This window comes from Hemitrygon akajei, chromosome 16 (genome assembly GCF_048418815.1).
Source record: "Hemitrygon akajei chromosome 16, sHemAka1.3, whole genome shotgun sequence".
Lineage (NCBI taxonomy): Eukaryota > Metazoa > Chordata > Chondrichthyes > Myliobatiformes > Dasyatidae > Hemitrygon > Hemitrygon akajei.
In genome coordinates, this window is record NC_133139.1 from 19665445 (window position 1) to 19684565 (window position 19121).

At 42.1% G+C, this 19121-nt stretch overlaps 1 protein-coding gene across 1 annotated transcript in view; it reads right to left on the bottom strand.

The window, feature by feature from the left end:
- Positions 1–18512, bottom strand: part of LOC140739806 (calcium/calmodulin-dependent protein kinase type IV-like) — a 141027-nt gene extending 122515 nt beyond the window's left edge. Inside the window, exon 1 of the mRNA XM_073068351.1 lies at positions 18132–18512. Within this exon, the coding sequence (XP_072924452.1) occupies positions 18132–18253 (122 nt within the window). The 5' untranslated portion in view covers positions 18254–18512. The remainder of the gene's footprint in view (positions 1–18131) is intronic.
- Positions 18513–19121: the final 609 nt, after the last annotated feature.

Genomic DNA, 19121 nt, shown 5'->3' on the forward strand with positions numbered 1-19121 from the left:
ACCATAAGAAACATCCTCTCCACATCCACCTTATCTAGTCCTTTCAACATTTGGTAGGTTTCAATGAGATCCCCCACCGCCAACATTGTTCTAAATTTTAGTGAGTACAGGCCCAAAGCTGCCAAACGTTCCTCACGTGTTAACCCCTTCATTCCTGGAGTCATCCTCGTGAACCTCCTCTGGACTCTCTCCAATGACAACACATCCTTTCTGAGATAGGGGGCCCAAAATTGTTGGCAATACTCGAAGTGCAGCCTGACGGAGTGTCTTATAAAGGCTCAGCACCATCTCCTTGTTGTTATATTCTATTCCCCTTGAAATAAATGCCAAGTTGTATTTGCCTTCTTTACCACAGACTTTAGTTACATTGTAACTATAGAGTTGTCCTGTTGTTACCTTTGATATTTAGCATATAAAATGTCATGTAGTATTGGTTCAAAGAAGTCTCTTTTGCCAGGAGTGCCTCATTTTGTAGAATAAAACACTTCTATATCCACTAGCTTCAGGGACTTTGTTCACGTTACAACACCTAGCAACTCCTTGCATAAAGGAAGTTCAAGTCAAACACCAGATGGGGGAAAATGTGATCTAAATGACGTTGACAGTGGAGTGATTATTGGTGCTAGATAGGGTGATATGGGTATCTCACCAACTGCTGATCTCCTGGGATTTTTTACACACAACTGTCTCTGGAGTTTATAGAGAATGGTGTAAAAAAGCAAGAACATCCAGTGAGTGGCATTTCTGTGGGAGAAAACACCTAGTTGATCAGAGAGGTCAGAGGAGAATGGTCAGTCTGGTTCAAGCTGACGGTAACTCAAATAACCACGTGTTCCAACAGTGGTGTGCAGAAGAGCATCTCTGAAAGCACAACATGTTGAACCTTGAAGCAGATGGGCTACAGCAGTGAAGACCATGAATATACACTTAGTGGCCACTTTATTAGGTACAGGAAGTGGCCATGGTGTTACATTGAATACTTTCCACTGCTGATACACAGCATGATTCCAAAAATTAGAAAGCAGTCATTTTGGAGTTTTATAGTAAATATACAGGCTAAAGAAGCAAGCATTGAGCCTGTATCATGCAGATCACAAAGATTCTGTTACTTTTATAAAAGCTTAATTGCAAATTAAATACTTTCTCTTTTTTTTTAAACAATAGAATCGTTAAGTAAAAATGCTTTTTTACTCCCAAACAATAATAAGCAAGGGAAAGGAGTGGCTCAAGAACATGCCACGACTGTAAATGAGCTTTCTTGATGGATTATGACCAAGTATCTTGGCTTTGATACTCAATCACACACAGATTTAAGACTACACAGATTGTTGTGATGCATCGCTGGCCTGATATTACTGTATAAATAACCCTGGTCAGAATGTTATTTCTATTCAAATCATCCATTAGACAACTGATAAGAGGCCAGAAGCTCAATAAAGTGAACATTTGCCAAAGCCTAGATGCACAGAGCTAAAAAAAATACAGTGCCATTCTCACTTCCATTGATATATGGCTCCAATAAGGAAGAAAAGGCCTCACTGTTATTTCTGATAGGAATTGCTCAAGTGAAACTGTAGAAAATTGCCGCAATTCATGGCTGGTCTGAGCAAAAATTGCATCGTCATTTCTTAATTGATGGCTCAGGAAAAAAAATCAAGGTTTGATAAACTGAATCTAATCGCAGATCTTCAGTTCCCTTCGATTTAAAAGATAAAGGGGGAAGACATTCTTCCCAGTTAAAATTGGCAGCTATACTTTGGCCTGCAGTGTTACTTTGAACGTATGTTAAACAGTACTGCAATCTACAAAGGAGTGCTTTAATCTCTACAATCTCAGAAACTGGAAATTAACATTACAGAAAGAGATCATTTGGTATAAACACAACCAATTCTACAGATTCTCTGCTGGGTCTCTGCTGGGAAGAACAGGCCCCCAGTCTTCGGGGTCGCGTTGCCGATGGCGGGGGTGTCTTAATATGCTCGGAGAAGCTGTGCCGGAGGGGATGGTCGGAGGTTCGATGGACTCGGAGTCCGCTGTGGTCAGGTCGCTTTCACTGAGTGCTGCGTCTGCGAGGCTGAGTTGGGCGGCGCCGTGGAAGTCCATAGCGGGGGTATTCCCTTCTGCCGCCGGCATGGGATGGCGAGTCTGTTGGGACACTGGGGACTTGTGGAAACTGTGTGGTGGTTTCTTTTGAACTTATAGTCTTTGGACTATTTTTACTGTGCCCATGGTCTGTTTTTTTAAATCAATTATGCTATTGTTTGCACTGTTGTAACTGTATGTTGTGACTATGTGGTTTTGTGCAGGTCTTGTAGCTTTAGTTTTTGGTCTTGTTTTGTCTGGTGGAATTGGAGCTCCTTTCCAGGGAATGCGCTAAGATGGTGGCGCGATATTAATACGCAGCAGCCTCTCCGGACTCTGGATTGGGGATTGCCAAATGTTATGTGGATTTTCTGGTGTAGTCTGTTTTGTCATGTGCTTTTGTGATATCATTCTGGAGGAACGTTGTCTCATTTTTTAACTGCATTGCATTTGTGGTTTCTAAATGACAATAAACTGAATCTGAATCTGAGATGCAGGAAATCTGGAGTAATTCCACACAAAATGCTGGAGAAACTCAGCAAGTCAGGCAGTATCTATGCAGGAAATAAACAGCTTATGTTTCAGGCTGACAACCTTCATCAGATAACTTAATCCATTGTGGACTGAACAAAAATGGAACTGTTCAGGTGACACAAACTTCTCAGCCTTCAGACATAGACTAAAGCTGTTCCAACAATTGACCTATCAAATTCACTGAGGACTTCTATCTCCATCTCCTTTCAGCACAGATTTCCTGATTATTGGGAATAACAATCAGCCAGTTCATCACACACCTCAAGCAAAGACTGGTCTCCATAATTCTCTAGCACTGTAAATCTCCCCTGCATTGTCTCTGGTGCTTAAAGTTTGGTAGCCATAATTTGGGGACTACTCAGATAGAATACGAGGTGTTGCTCCTCCATCCTGTGGGGGCCTCATCCTGACACAATAAACCATGTCGGTCCATGGCCTCCACTTATGCCAAGATGAGGACACCCTCAGGGTGGAGGAGAAACACCCTACATCCATCTGGGCATCCTCCAACCTGATGATGTAAATATTGATTTCATCTTTTGTTAAAATATTTTGTCCTCCCCCTCCCCTCTTCTTCTATTCCCTACTCTGGCCTTTTACCTCTGCTTACCTGCCTATCACTTCTCCCTGTGTCCCCCCCTCCTTTCCTTTCTTCTATGGTCCACTCTCATCTCCTATCAGATTCCTTCTTCTCCAGCCCTTTACCTTTCCCACCCACCTGGCTTCACCTATCTCCTTCTAGCTAGCCCCCTTCCCCTCCCCTCACCTTCTTATTCATGGTCCTGAAGAAGGGTCTTGGCCCAAAACATTTACTGTTTATTCATTTCCATAGATGCCTCCTGACCTGCTGAGTTCCTCCAGCATTTTGTGTGTGTTGCTTTTGATTTCCAGTATCAGCAGACTTTTTTTTGTGTTTATAACACACAGCTTTCTGTTGCCTATTGAATTCTAGCATGATCTCCCTGTCCTATATCCTCTATCTTGTTTGATTAAGGCTAGCATCCAGTATGCCTTGTCAACCTATCTGCTCTGCTACTTTCAAGGATCCGTGGACAAGACTCATTTAGTCATTTGCACTTTTTAGTATCTCACCAATTATCATCTATTCCCTTGTGTACTTGCCCTCCCTAAATTAATGACTTTATAGCTCTCTGAATAGAATTCTACCTCGCCTCCTTTGTGTCCACCTAATATGAGTCCGTAGATAACCTCCTGCAGCTCATCAACCATTCTGATAATTTAGGTGTCATTGACTGCATTCATTGGTGCTCAAATGCTTGGGTCCAGATTACTAATATATACCATGGAATCCATGTACCTAGTGCTCCAGTGTGGGGAGCCCCACTGTATACAGACTCTCACTTTCAGCTTTTTCTGAGATGATTTTTAAACCAGGCTTGTACTTCTCCTTGGATCCCACGTGGTTTCACTCTCTCGATCGTGCGCCACGTGGGACTTGGCCTTGCTGAAATCCACGCGGTGCACACGTAGTGCACTAACTTTCCAGCTCCCTCTTTGCACTTCTCCAAAATAAATTATTATAACACTCAGACATGACTTTTCCTGAATAAATTCATGCTGTGGGTCCTCGATTAACTTGTGCTTCCACTGATTGAAGCTGGATCCTAAGTAACTTGTCCACCACAGATGTAAGGTTGGCTGGTCTGTAGTAAATCCATCCATCATTTTCTTGTTTTTGTAAATAGTAGCACCACCAGCTGAGGCTGCGTGTGTGTCCTTGAGCAAGGCACTTAACAACACATTGCTCTGCGACGATACCGGTGCCAAGCTGCTTGGGTCCTAGTGCCCTTCCCTTGGACAACATCGGTGGCATGGAGAGGGGAAGGCTTGCAGCTTGGGCAACTGCCGGTCTCCCATACAACCCTGCCCAGGTCTGCACCCTGGAAACCTTCCAAGGCGCAAATCCATGGTCTCATGAGACTAAAGGGTGCCTATAAGTACCACATTAGCCATCTCACAGTCCAGTGGTACAGACTTGTAGCCAAAGGGGTGTTCCAGATTGTCAGTAAATTGTCTCAGAAGCATGATTCTGATGTTCAATGAGATCATAAGAGATATACACATATACAGGCACACACATAGAGGGAGAGGGAGAGGGAACTGCTTTTTCTATATACCATATAGAACACCATTTTAGAAATCAATCCTATATCTTGAGTTAGGCTTGTAGGTTTTATCTCTAATACCAAAATAAAATACTGCAGATGTTGAATATCTGAAGTAAAACCCTAGATAGTCATGCAGAAGTTTAGCCAGTCAGGCCTAAATAAAAACAAGGTCAACATTTGAAGTCAAACATTTTATCTTCAGCTGCTCGATGGAGACACATGTTTCAAACATGAATGTGGGATCAAATGGGAAACAATTGACCAAACTACTTTATTATGACATTGATCTAAATGTGGGGAGGTCTATCTTCGCCTTATAGAAATGTGACCTGAACAAGTCAGGAGATTGAACAGTCAATTTCTGCCCAAGGGTTAGTGCTGAGGTATCCTTCTCAACTCACTAATAATGCATCAGGGTGCAATTGACTGGAGACAGAGAAAACAAGCTTCCCAGGTAATGTGCACAGAAGAAAGCTGTCACATTCTCACACTAAATCATTCTGAATGAACCAGAATGCATTTGAAGGGGAAAAAATGAATTAGAAGGTCACGTTGAAACAGTTGTCTGCTGTGTCAAACGGTGAGAGTTAGGCTGTAAATGTCACCCTCCAAACTGGCTTCCCAGTCACAGCTCTGAAAGGTGTTGAGTGGAGACCGGCACTCGACCCACTGGGGAGTACGGGTAGAAAAGCTGCTAACCATGGTTGACTGGAGCTGCTCTATAACCATGGCTGCCTGGCTCCAGCAATCTATTCTGGAATTTTAAAAAATTTCAGAAACAAACCATAAAATAGCATGGGGCGTCACTGTATCGTTGTGGCTAGTACAACAGGGTGTCAAAGTTCAGAGTTCAATTCCTGTGCTGTCTGTAAGAAGTCTGTATGTTCTTCCTGTGACTATATGTGAAGTCTGTATGTTCTTCCGGGTGCTCTGGTTTCCTCCTACATTCCAAAATGTATCGGTTAGTAGGTTAATTGATGATTGTAAATTGTCCTGTGATCAGCCTAGGGTTAAATAGGTGGGCTGCTGGTTGGTGTGGCTCATTGGGCTGTAAGGACCTGCCCCACACTGTATCTTTAAATAAAAATAAAAGCTTTATTCATAAAAATATATGCAAAAAATACAAAAGAAAGTGTGTGGCTTTCTTTACATTCATGGTGTTGTCTAGCCCATATATCTGCCGTATTAGTAGCTGTTGTTAGGACACTCTATATACAAAGCATCATTGTCACTCATAAGCATCACTGACTGGGCCAATGCATATTGTCCACCACAAATGGCTTGTCTGCCTTCTTTTTAAAGGGCAGTTAAATTGAAGGATCTGGAACCAGACTGCGTAAGGATGGAAATTTCATTCTACGATGGACATTGGTGAATCAGTTGGGTTTTCACAATACCATAGTTCTGTTGTCATCATTACCAGCTTTACAATATTACCAGTACTTTTTAATTCCAGGTTTATATAACAAAAGATGAATTTTTCAGCTGCATGGTAAGATTCACTTTGCCACATCAATAATCAATGGTCCAACTTAATATCAGAGAATGTATACAGTATTCAACCTGAAATTCTAACTCTTCACAGACATCCACAAAAACAGAAAAGAACCCCAAAGAATGAATGGCAGAAAAAAAAGTCCTACGAAGTAACTTAGTTTCTGAACTTCATCTCTGAGACACAGGAACTGTTACAGAAAATACATAACCATAATATAATTTTGTGTCCTGATGAAGGGTCCTGAACCAAAATATCCACTATTTATTCTATACCATAGATGGTGCCTGATTTGCTGAGTTCCTCTAGCATTGTTTTTTCTGTGTGTGTTTTTCTGGATTTCCAGCATCTGCTGAAACTCTTGTGTTTATAGTATAATTCATCTCGAGTTTCCTGAAACATTGTAAAAGAGGTGAATTATCTGGAAGAAGAATAAATAATTCTTTCCTAGTTTAAGTCAATTACATGATCGCAAATGTCGAACCAGATCAAGAGTTATTTGGGTCTTCTAATATAGGCAGTCATTTGTGTTGTAGTGAGGAAAAGACTTGTAGTTTTACAATGCCAGACATCATAAAACAACTTCAAAGTTCAAAGTAAATTTATTATCAAAGTACATAAATGTCACCATATACAAGCCTCAGATTCATTTTCTTGCAGGGATTCACAGTAGATACAAAGAGACAGTGGCATCAATAAAAAAACACACACACAAATAAAAATGGACAAACAATCCGTATGCAAAAGATGACAAACTGCAAATCCAAAAATGAAAAGCAAACTGTAAACAACAAATAAGTAGTAAATAATATCGAGAAGATGAATTGTAGCGTCCTTGAAAGTGAGCCCGTTGGTTGTGGAATTAGTTCAGTGTTGAGGTGAGTGTTGCAGCCACTTAAATACTTCTGAACTGTTGATATTGTTGTAAGGTAGGGAGCACAGGTAGATCCCAGAAAGTGACATATGATAATGACAAAATAAGATGACACAAACAGGTTGGGTTATATCATCTGCTATTGTGATGAAAGTTCTATGTCCTAGTTTTGGAGACAGTAATGATGCTAAAGCCAGCAATATTTGTCATCATTATCAAAAGAATGACAGGGATGGGGGTGGGGGCACGATACGAGCCTATAGAGGTAGGGTGTAGAGGTTTAGCTGGCTGCACGCTGTGCAGAACTTACTATCTCCTTGGCATTAACGGGGACTGCAGAGAAAAGTGCTGTCAGGACTGTCACAGAGACCACTGAGCGAGCCTCCAGATGGCTATGGATCAAGAGGTGTGACCCATGGACCAGTGCTGCTGGGACACAAGCCAGGGCCTGATCAACCCTGGCTGGGTCATCGGGGTGAGAGCGTCTGATGTTGAAAGACCCAAAGCACCTGATGACCCCAGGTTACATCACTGATGAGGTGTCCCAGTGCATTCTAGGACGTATCTCAGCATCTGCCACTGGTTAGCTTTATACTGAAGTTCCTGAGCTCCAGGCAGTAATGTAGTAAACCTCCCTGGGCTATCCTATTGGCAGCTTTCTTCATCACTATCAAGAAAAGTCACTTGAACTCCTGTGAAATTCAAGTAGCACACACAAAGTGCTGGAGGAACTCAGTAGGTCAGGCAGCAAGTATGGAAAAAAGTACAGTTGACACTTTGGGCCAAAGTCCTGCTGAAGGGTCTCGGCCCGAAACGTCGACTGTACTTTCTTCCATAGATGCTGCATGGCCTGCTGAGTTCCTCCAGCATTTTGTGTGTGTTGCTTGGATTTTCAGCATCTGCAGATTTTCTCTTGTTTGTCCTGTGAAATTCAGTTGTTTTTGAAACACTCCAATTGGAAAAATACCCTGAAATCTTATGCATAGTTATATAAGCTCAAAGTGAGCTTTAAAAATAATTCTAAGCCTTAATTACTTATGAGAAGGTTACCTCAGTACTAATCCTTACTCTGAATCATTATTTTATTGTTTTTTTCAATATAAAGGTAAACTTCCTTTTCTTCTTTAAAATATTTCTAATATTTTTGCTTTTGAATTAATTAGGTGCATGGATGCCCAAATTTTATTTAGTTCTGCATAATGTTTCAAATTCGTAATCCCGGTCATAATTCTTTAATGTACTTGGCTGCTCTGAAAGCACGATGACATCATAGGTGCTGGGATTTCTCCTTGAATCAATGCTGTTTGCTGTATGTAAATTTTCTAACTCATTTCCTTCATTACAACAGTTTGGAAGGACGTCAGGAGCCTAAAGTCCCACACCATCAGGTTCAATAACAGTTATTACCATGCAGTCACGGGGATAACGAACAAACACCTTACAGATGGCACCGGAATTCAACTCTGAACTTCAGAATGTCCCGAGCTGTAATACTTTCATGCTAAACGCTACACTGCCATGGCACCCAACATTCTCTGATGCTGCCAGAGCTACCAAGTCCACACTAAACAGTACATCTTACGGTCTACAGTGATGCGCGTAACAGTGTCAATAGTGTTGAACGCACACATGACTTGATCCAGAAATACAGTCACATGATGGGTCCGCCATAATTATACCAAGGTAAGATTTACAACAGGCTTGTGGCTTCACAGGGGGTGGCATGGTTGCGTAGAGGTTAGCGCAATGCTTTACAGCATGCCATCTGTGAGATCTGGGTTCAATTCCCGCCACCGTCTGCGAGACGCTTGTAGCTTCTGCCTGTGACTGTGTGAGTTTCCTCCCACATTCCACGATGTTAGGGTTACTGTGTTGTGGGCTTGCTATGTCGGCGCTGGAAGTGTGGTGACATTTGCAGGCTCCCCAGCAAAAATACTCAACGACTTGATTTGTTGCAAACGGTGCACTTCATATACACGTGACAAATAAAGTTAATCTTTAGAATCTTCCTTTCAGACTAATTGCAAGAATAAAAGATGTGCATTTAAAGACAAAATCTTTTGCCAGTGGTCAAATGAAAGATGTTTATGATTACATTATTTGATCAAATAGAGCATGCAAAGATGTAGGCTAGTTCTCTACTGCAGTCCTCAGGGAGTACCGCCATGCCATGCTGCTGCCTCATAGAGATCCAGGTACAATGTTGACCATGTGGAGTTTGCACTTTTCCCCTGTGTCTCTGTGGGGTTCCCCCATTTAATCGAGTTTTCTCCCACATCCCAAAGACGTGCAGATTGCGAGGTTAGATGGTTGCTATAAATTGTCACTAGTATGTAGGAATTAGGCACGAATTCATGAGAATGGAGGGAACCTGAAAATGGGATTGAAGTACGATTAGTGTAAATGGGGGGGGGGGGGGGTTGATGGTCAGCAGGTACCCAGTGGGCTGAATCGCCTGATTCAATGAAAAACAGGTTTTCACTATATCTCAGTATATCAGAATCAGGTTTATTATCACCGGTATGTGAGTTGAATGTAATAAGTAATCTAGCAGAGAGAGAGAGAAAAAAATAATAATAATAATAAATAAACAAGTAAATCAATTATGTTTATTGAATAGGTTTTTAAAATGTGCAAAAACAGAAATACTGCATCTTGAAAAAGTGAGGTAGTGTCCAAAGATTCAATGTCCATTTAGGAATCGGATGGCAGAGGGGAAGAAGCTGTTCCTGAATCGCTGAGTGTGTGCCTTCAGGCTTCTGTATCTCCTACCTGATAGTAACAGTGAGAAAAGGGCATGCCCTGGGTGCTAGACGTCCTTAATAATGGACGCTGGCTTTCTGAGACACCGCTCCCTAAAGATGTCCTGGGTACTTTGTAGGCTAGTGCCCAAGATGGAGCTGACTAGATTTACAATCTTTTGTAGCTTCTTTCGGTCCGGTGCAGTAGCCCCTCCATATCAGACAGTGATGCAGCCTGTCAGAATGCTCTCCACAGCATAACTATAGAAGTTTTTGAGTGTATTTGTTGACATGCCAAATCTCTTCAAACTCCTAATAAAGTAAAGCCGCTGTCTTGCATTCTTTATAACTACATCGATATGTTGGGACCAGGTTAGATCCTCATGTGGCAATGATAAGCCAATTGGAAACCAAGTTCATCTTTCAATGACTCTAACTCCCATCTTTTAGAAGTGATGCCAAACTGAGACTCTTTAACGTTGGTCAGGAACAAACATTCGATGTTTCAGGCCAAAACCCTTCACCGGGACTCATCAGGCCCGAAACGTCAACTGTTTATTCCTCTCCATAGATACTGCCTGACCTGCTGAGTCCCACCGGCATTTTGTGTGTGATGCCCTGGATTTCCAGCATCTGTTGAGTTGATGACTCAATAATGTTTATGGTGCAAGGCACTTCAACAATATCATGGGAATTATCTTGAATCTCATGCCCAATAATTATCCATTAAATAAATTCTAATGAAAAATTATCTGGCTGTTCCCACATTGAAACTGAATGGAGCTTGCTGTACAGAAACTGGCTGCCACATTACCACAGTGACTGTACTTCAAAAGAGCTCTATTAACTGGAAAGCACTTTAAGCTTGTTATAGCCAGGAGTCGAAGTGGGGACAAACCCCCACTACCTATTAAATGTTCCCAATAGTGTGTGTCTCAAATAGCCTCTGACAACCAAGTCCAGCTCCTGTCCTTCATGTGTGGTTTAGCTACTAATCCCAGTGGAATCATTTCTACTGACAGGAGAAAGGGCAAAGGCAGGTTACTGGTGGCTTAAAACCAGTCACTTCGGGCAGGTTGGGCTTGTCAGCCATGGCTGGCAGCTCGTCTAGGAGAAGGAAAACTCTGATCTCAAACCTCCGCTGGCTTGTGGCTATACCCACTCATGGGGAAGGCTTCGGGACTAAACCGGAAGGGAAAAATTCAGAGCTGAAGTCCCTTCAGCGGTCTGACGTTGAGTTCAATGCCAACTGGCGACTCCTGTGACGCCACTGGTGCCGAACTGTATCGGCTTCTGCCGTTCCTTTGGATTCACCAGCTGTGTGGAGAGGGGGAGCTTGCTACATGGGCAATAGCTTGCAATCCATATTTTACTGCCCAGACTTGCATATATAGACAGCTAGGCTGCCACATCCATGGTCAACCCTGACCAAAGGACTCAACTGTAAAACACCCAGTGGCATACAGAAAATGTCACAGTGCTACTTTAAAAAGCAACTCAATCTATAGACTTGCTGAATTACTTGGAAACGTCCCGGTGTTTCATTACCAATTACACCCAGGTCCCAAAAGCAATTAGTGGTGATTCATTTAAACTCAAATTAGATAGATTTGTGCTATGATTAGGCAAGATCTGCATTACCATTGCATCATGTGTCCACCAGGTAAAATAGAACGACAGCGTTCACGTTGAATTCATCTATTCTCAATTGGCTCAGAAAATATACTTTCCACTCACTAATTAATAAGGAAAGTAGACACTAATCAAAAAAATTCCCTCATCAAAACACTTCTGACATATTTAAAATTCCATCTAATATCACAAAATGACAGATTTCTTGAAGTGGGATTTCCTGTATGTGAAATTGTTTTCAAGTAACAGTTTTAATTAGTTTGTCCTTCTAATTAAATTACAAGCTAATAATAAAAAGAATCACAATGCAAGAAGTTGGTGTTGACTTATGAAGGGGCATTTTAACCTGTGATTAGTGTGGGAGGAGGAAAGCTGTTGTGAAGCCGCCAACTCCCAGGTGAGACCCGAGCATGTGAAGTCGTTGTCGGGAAAACCGTTTTGGAAAGTCAGAATGCTAATTTAAACGTGGAAATAGCTTGTTAAAGGGCAATGTTTGGAACCTAACCCAGGGCACTCAGATTTCCCAAGCTTATTAGATCTTGCCAGGGAAACTAAGGTGAAAGCACAGATGGATGGAAGGAGATGAAGGTTAAGCTGGCAATAAATATTACAACCTTGCAGCTGCTTTCTTCTGTGACTCAGTGACGGTATTTATCACAGGACTTCTGATGGGTTTATTTTTACTTCAGAAACTCTGGAGAAAGTTTTGGGCAGTCATGCCTGGTTTCAGACCTTTGTTCTTGCCCACTTTGCAATTTTACCAGGATATATTTCCGTGGGAGCCGCTTTGGCGTCCTGTGTGAGACCTCAAAGGAAAGAATGCACCAGAGACGACAAGGGTATCGGCAGGTGGATCCTCAGCTGCTCCAGGGAGTGGGAGAGGATCATTTGGGAGCTTCAGACAGCATAGCATCATATAAGTTATGGTGACTTAGTGGTTAAACCATTAAATACACTGTTCTGCACAATTGATTTGGATACACAGGTTTAATTTAAGAATTTATACCACAGTACAGGCCCTTCAGCCCATGATGTTGTGCTGACCTTTTAACCAATTCTAATATCTTTCTAACTCACGGGTTCCCAAATCTGGGTTTCACTGATCCCTTGCTTAATGGTATTGCTCCATGGCATAAAAAAGGTAGGGAACCCCTGATTAAACCTTCACTCTTACATAACTTATTATTTCTCTGTCTTTTATTTGTCTATCTGATTTTATTTGTCTACCTCTGGTAGGGCATTCCATGTGCCCACCACTCTCAAAAAACTTACCTCTGATATTGCCCCCACCCCTGTACTTTTCTCCAATCACTTTACAATTATGTTCCTTGGTGAATGGTATTAGCCATTTTTGCCCTGGAACAAAGTCTCTGGCTATCAGATCAATCTATGCCTCTTATCATTTTGCATACCTCTATCAAGTTGCCTCTCATCCTCCTTCTCTCCAAAAAAAGCCCTCGCTCGCTCAACCTATCTTCATAGTCCTATTTTCAGTTAATTATTTGAATCTGGGATTAACTAACTAATCAAAAATGGTCATTTTTGACTATTTGAGGTGAACATGAAAACACAGTGAAGTCCTTCAGGAGAGGAAATAAACTCTCCTTACCATTCTGGTCCATCTGTGATGCCAATGTGATTGGCTCTTAATTACCTTCTCAGTTTTGGGGCAGCTGCACACCAAGCATTTGCTATCTCCTTTGCCCACCACCCTGCACCAGCCCAAGCCACCCGCAGATCTTTGCCTACCTGACATTATCCAGTGGGAGCTCACTATTCCACAAAAACTGAAAGGTCAGTCGTCAATGTTTGGCCCTCTCCAATCATGTTTTGAATTCTGCCAAGGATGTTCCCAAGCCCGGCTGCAAGAGGTGGAGGGGTGGGCATGGGGCTAGCAACCCCATTCTGTAAAAGCCCAGAGCTATAGCAGTGCCAACAGAAACTCCACAGCCCTCATACCTAAGAGAGGGATGACCTTCACCTAGAAGATATATGAAGTCGTGTGGTGAATACGGAAGCCACAGAGCAGCTCAACCTTTGAGAATCCCAAGACAAAGGACTCTAGCAAACTCCTTTGGTGGCTTATGGCCCAGTCGGGGTGACGGGCTAAAGAAGGTGAAGACGAATCAGGTTTTGCCCCAGGACAGTACCAGAATGGCATCCTGTGAGATGGTGACCAGGGAAACTTCCACCTCAAGCAAGAGAAAATCTGCAGATGCTGGAAATCCAAGCAACGCACACAAAATGCTGGAGGAACTCAGCAGGCCAGGCGGCATCTATGGAAAAAAAGTACAGTCGACGTTTTGGCCCAAAACATCGACTGTACTTTTTGCAACAGATGCTGCCAGACCTGCTGAGCTCCTCCAACATTTTGTGTGCGTTGCTCAAGCTTCCGCCTCCTTGTGTTTCTCAACTTGCATTCGGTCTTTGATGCAGCCCCTTCACATGCATCCAGCTCGGAGATAACACATTCACCTGGTTCCATTCTTATATATTCAGTCGTAGTCAGAGAATCAACACCAATGGATTTCCATTCTCTCATCTGTCCCATTACCTATGGTCTTCTCAAAGATCCATCCTTGGCTTTGCTTCTGTTACTTAGGTGCTGCCCCTTCATTTTCCACATGTAAACTGGCCCATTCCTTCACTTTACCCGACTCTGTGTACAATTCCCACAACTAAGCACTGGGAAGACTGATCTCGTTGTCCCACCCTCTATTCATTTACATCCTTATGACCTAGAAGAAGCCCATTCAACCCACTGCCTCAGTTATGCTTCTCAAAGCAATCCATCAATCTCATTCCTCCAATGATTTCCACTTAGCTCACACGCTCATCTCCAAACCCACTTGCACTTGGAGCAATTTTAATGCAGCCAACAAACTTACCGATGATTCTATTGTATATAGTTATTATGTTATATAATTTTTGTTGTATTTCTTTGTTCTAGTGTGAGAATGTGAGTCTCAGAATGGTACATGGTGGCATTTGTGTACTTTAATAATAAATATACTTTAAGCTTTGACATCCGAGTCTTTGGGATATGGAAAGAAACTAAGCTGTCCTGGAGGGGATTCCATGTGGCTGCAGGGAGAACATGTAAACTCCAAATAGAGAGCACCCGAACTTAGATCGCTAGAGCTGTGACGGAGCAGTACTAGTCTTCCCCTGCCCTTCTTTACAAATGTATGAAAGTGAATAATGTCGTTTAAAACTTCACTAGAACTACAGGACCAGGATGAGCTTCAGGGTCATAGAGCCAATCATTATGAAAACAAAGTCTTGGCCCAGCTGGTGCATGCCAACCAAGATGGCTACGTAAGCTGGTTCCGTATGTCTGTGTTTGATGAATATCCCTCGACCTTTCCTATCAATATACCTGTACAAATATCTTTTAAATGTAGTCATTGTACTTGGCACTCCTTCTGGCAGTTCGTTCCTTTGAGCCACAAAGCTGTGCCATCTTTAAGATTACTTAATTCCATATTTGTAACATTGCCCAATTCCATCTCTGCCTCACCTCAGCTGCTGATCAAACACTCCCCCCCATGGCTTTGTCTCCTGCAGACTTCACCACCACCTTGTTCAACCTACCATAAGTTTGAAATAATTTAAAATCCTGTAGCTATGTCTTAACTTGGCACCTTGTTCCATTCACTTACGTGCTTGTTGACGTACACTACCCAAAGACAAGCACTGTCCCGATACAAGTTCTCATCCTGCTTTTCAAATTCTCCATGGCCTCAAACCTCCCTCCCTTTCTCTGTAACCTCATCCGGCCTAATAACCATTCAAGTCAGGCAGCATCTATGCAGGGGAATAAAGCAGTAAACGCTTTGAGCTGAGACCCTTCGTCAGATATCCAGCGTCCGCAGAATCTCTTGCATTTATGACCAATCGAGATACCTTTTGTACTTAAGTTCTAGCCAGGTGGTCACTCTTGAATTTAACCAACTTCAACTGCAACCATGCCTTCAGCTGCCAATGCCCGAAGCTCTGGAATTTTCTCCCCGAACTTCCACACCACTGGACTCCTCTTTTCCCCTTAAAATCCGCTCTTAAGCACACCTCTCCTGATATTAAGAAATACTAAGTGTTAAACTGTATTTGACAAACCTCCTGGGAAGTTTAGGACTCTTTACCTTGCTAAAATACTTTCTAAGTACAAAGAAGAAGGCAGGAAAAATCATTGCTGACATTACCCACCCAGTAAACTGCCTTTTCCAAAAGCTCCCTTCTGGAAAGTGATAAAGGGCTTTTCAAACAAAAAAAAAACGTCACACCAGTTTCTCTCCCCAGGCCATTAATCTGATCAGCCATTGTAGTTAGACCCCTACCCCCATCCCCCTCTATTTCATTAGCTCAGTCTCTGCAGTGCATGTAAACACTTCAAACCACTTTTCATAATGCTGTTTGCATTGTAAATGCATGCTGGTATTTATGTATTTATGCACATTTTATTGCTTATCTGTACGTCTAACTTTATTTTTATATAATTCATTATTTTGCATAAATGTCGAACGTTGTCGTTTTCTGTTGCATGCAGCACCAAAACAACACAGCAATTCCCTAATACAAGTGAACGTACAAGGCAAATAAAGTAGATCCCTGATCCTTGTAGGAGTCCTTGCAAATAGAAACATCCTCTCAGAAACCTGACAAACACCGGCACCACTCCTGCAAATACTGACACTATCTCAAGGAGTCCTGCAGAGAAAACGAAAGTTCACAGGTATCCCAGGGTTACAAAAGAGCACCATGTTTCCCAGAAACCCATTCAAACCTTGACACAATCTGAAGGATCCCTAGTGAGATGTATATGCTGCTGTTGGGTCCTCCTGACGATACTGTCATCACCAGCAACCTACTGCAAGTATTGGCTACCAGCACCTGGGATTGTAACTGTAGCCATAACCGTGTGTTTGTGGCAGTCCTTGCAAACATTGACACACTCCCAGGAACCCTATTTCCACAACAGCTATGCCGTGAATGAACGCAACAACTTGAAGACTCTGGTGTTGAATACACACTAATCCCACTTCTGAAATACCGCTGAGCTCAAACCCAAGTGAATTTCGGAAGAAGTACACAATGCATTGGTGCTACTTGTTAGGCCTTTTTTGTTGGTGGTCTAGAACCAATGTCTATTTGGATAGCAGTTTAACACAGCTAAGCATTCCAAGAAGCTTCAGAGAAGTAAATACACCTTGTTGCCAAGCCACATTTGAGACACAGTGGAGAGCATCCGAACTGGCTAACTGCTTTCATCACAGCCTGGTATGGAATCACCAATTCCCAGGAACAGAAAAGTCTACATAGAGTGGCAGATACAGCCTGGTCCATCGCACGCAAAGCCTTCCCCACCCCTGAGTGTATTTACAAGGAGCGCTGCCAGAAGAAAGCAGCACCCCCACCATTCAGGCCATGCCCTCTTCGTACTGCCACCATTGGGGAGGAGATACAGGACCCATAGGCCCCACAACACCAGACTCAGGAACAATTATTACCCTTCAACCATCAGACTCCTGAACCAGCATGGATAACTTCACTCACCTCAACGCTGTACTGATTCCACGAGCTGCAGACTCACTTTCAAGTTCTCTACAACTCATGCTCTGAGCAGTATTTTTCAATTTGCACCACTTGTCTTCTTTTGTACGTTGGCTTTTGTCGGTCTTTATGTATATTTTCATAAACTCTGTTATTTCTTTATTTTTCTGTAAATGCCTGCAGGAAAATTAATCTTAAGGAATATAAGGTGACAGGTACGTACTTCGATAATAAATTTATTTTGACTTTGATATTTTACGGGCAGGTGTCCAAAGAGTTAAGTTTGAGGAGCATCTCAAAGGAAGGCAAAGAAATAAAGAGTTTAAGGAGGGAATTCCAGAGTGTAGGACCTTGGATGTGGACCCAAAGATTAGCATTACTATTATGGAAGAACATCCCTTAAAAATTAATACAGAATTAACAGATTCTGTGTAGGACAAGAAAAAAAAAAGACATCAAACTCTGGATCATCATACCTTGTGGGGAATGAGCAGAAATTCAAGGACCACAGGTTCCAGGTCCTCCAGAAGCCACAGATGGTAAACCAAAAGAAAACAATGGCATTTCTTGCTTCAATATTAGTGATCACAACACAAACAGCAGGTAAGCTGCATTTTTTAAACAGTAAATTGTGAAGCTTGGTCTCAGAGGCGTGTGTCAAAAAACATCTTAAAATCAAACTAAGGTGTGTGTCAGTTCTCATGAGTAACACTTGGCTTTCGGTTTACTTGAGACATACATTGCATGCAAGCACATGCTTACTACATTTCTTATTAATTATCCTTTGCAATGCCCTACATATTTTTAAAATATATATATATATATATATAAAGTTTCCGGAGCAGCTCTGCAGATGCTAGCAAAGCAAAAATAATATATTTAAAATTCCAAATTGCCGTTTAACAACGAGGATTATCACAATAAAATCTCGCGGCGCATTTTAAATGACTGTAATTAACAAAGCCTAGAATCAGATCGATTAATTATCAGGCATTCTGTGCCCGCAGGACTCGAGCAGTTCAGGCTGCAATCACTCATCACATGCTAGTGCCTGCAGATACACCCCCACATTAATATTGTCTGCAATACAGTACCTTCCTAATTCCTGTGCCACAGTGTAGTAATCTTCAAAGGCTATCTCCCTGTGGGATCCATCTATCCAGTAATCGCAGCTAGTTCCAGACTTGGAAGCTGGCATGATGATCATGGATAACATAGATATTTTACAGTGATATTTTCTTCAAATCTTGTTTGATATTCCTCAATTTGTTTAAAAGCTCTTGATCCAACACGATTTTTACTTTTGCAGCGCTATTAATAGGCAATAAACCACGTGCACCGATCATTAATTTCTTTAAAGGAAAACGCTGTTTTGAGCAACTCTTTATCCCCACCCTTCAAAAAATTGATACTGATTTCATGAAGCTTTAGAAAGATGCACCTGCCGTCTTTTTGACACTGCCGAAGCTCTCCGCCCACTCCCCTTGACTGGTGCAATGACGTCCATTGTCTGAGAGGTTTAATCTGGATCTGACGAGTGTTTGGCTAGTCTAGGTGTCAATCAAGGAATGCTGTGGCAACCGGAACGGGGAGGTGGTAATTGACTCTAAGCTCTCTTAAAGCCGAAGAGTTGAAAAACTGCAATTAGTGATTTCTCTGAAAGGGAAACGATAGCTTTTTTTAAAAAAATATCATTTATCATATCTTATTCCAGATATGAACTAATAGAAAATGAAGTCTAACCATTGCTCTAAAATAAGAACTGAAAATGCTGGAGATAAGTTAGGAGATGGACTTAACTTTTCACCCAACCTTTAGTCACAACCAAGAGAAGTTAGAAATCCAACATATTTTAATGTGCAGAGAAGGTGGAGGAGTGGAGAGGACAAATGGGAGTTTCTGGATAGGGCGGAGATCAGGGGAGAAGTTGTGGTGGCGTTGGCTGGGAGAAGATGGTTAATTGCTGCTCATCTGTCTGGAGTTGTGAGGAGCAGGAGGAGGGAAGGAGTAAACAAAACAACCCTAGAACTGTAAGATTTAAAAAAAAAACTTCAGGTGGTGGAAATCTGAAATTAAACAGTGAA